General features: G+C 54.5%; 1 protein-coding gene across 1 annotated transcript in view; it reads left to right on the top strand.

The window, feature by feature from the left end:
* The window catches only part of LOC104914014, a 2,674-nt gene extending 2,582 nt beyond the window's left edge, over window positions 1-92 (top strand). The window contains exon 5 of the mRNA XM_031556597.1: window positions 3-92. Coding sequence (XP_031412457.1) covers window positions 3-12 — 10 coding nt within the window. The 3' untranslated portion in view covers window positions 13-92. The remainder of the gene's footprint in view (window positions 1-2) is intronic.
* The last annotated feature ends 323 nt before the right edge of the window (window positions 93-415 follow it).

The following is a 415-nucleotide window of genomic DNA, read 5'->3' as shown; positions in this document are numbered from 1 at the left end:
ACATGTCATTAGCTGCGCTATAGAGCTCTGTGAGCAATGGCACAGGTTCCGTATTTACCTACCTGTTCACCTCTTACGACCCTGCAGGTGTGAGAGGACCTCCGGCGGATCGGCCGGTCTCTCACGGCAGAGACGTTCCAGGTCTCCTGTCCTGTATCCTCCCAAGCTTATACACTGCAGCACAAAACACAAAACCCACTCAGACACAGCAAAGACTCCCATCGCTTCCAGTGTTTGTGCTACAGCAGAACACGGCACAGAGCACAGATAGAATTCTCACTTTGAGGCCAGCCATGACAGAAGAGCCACAGCTGAACCTCTGCAGGCTTCCAGCGCTGAAGGGCCGTTGGGGAAGTCACGGGACAACTGCCTCGCTCTGCCCTCAGCACTTCACTCTAACTCACACACCAGCCAA

This window comes from Meleagris gallopavo, chromosome 22 (assembly GCF_000146605.3).
Source record: "Meleagris gallopavo isolate NT-WF06-2002-E0010 breed Aviagen turkey brand Nicholas breeding stock chromosome 22, Turkey_5.1, whole genome shotgun sequence".
NCBI lineage: Eukaryota > Metazoa > Chordata > Aves > Galliformes > Phasianidae > Meleagris > Meleagris gallopavo.
Note: the sequence above shows the minus strand (reverse complement) of the source record. Positions and strands in the feature narration are given on the sequence as shown.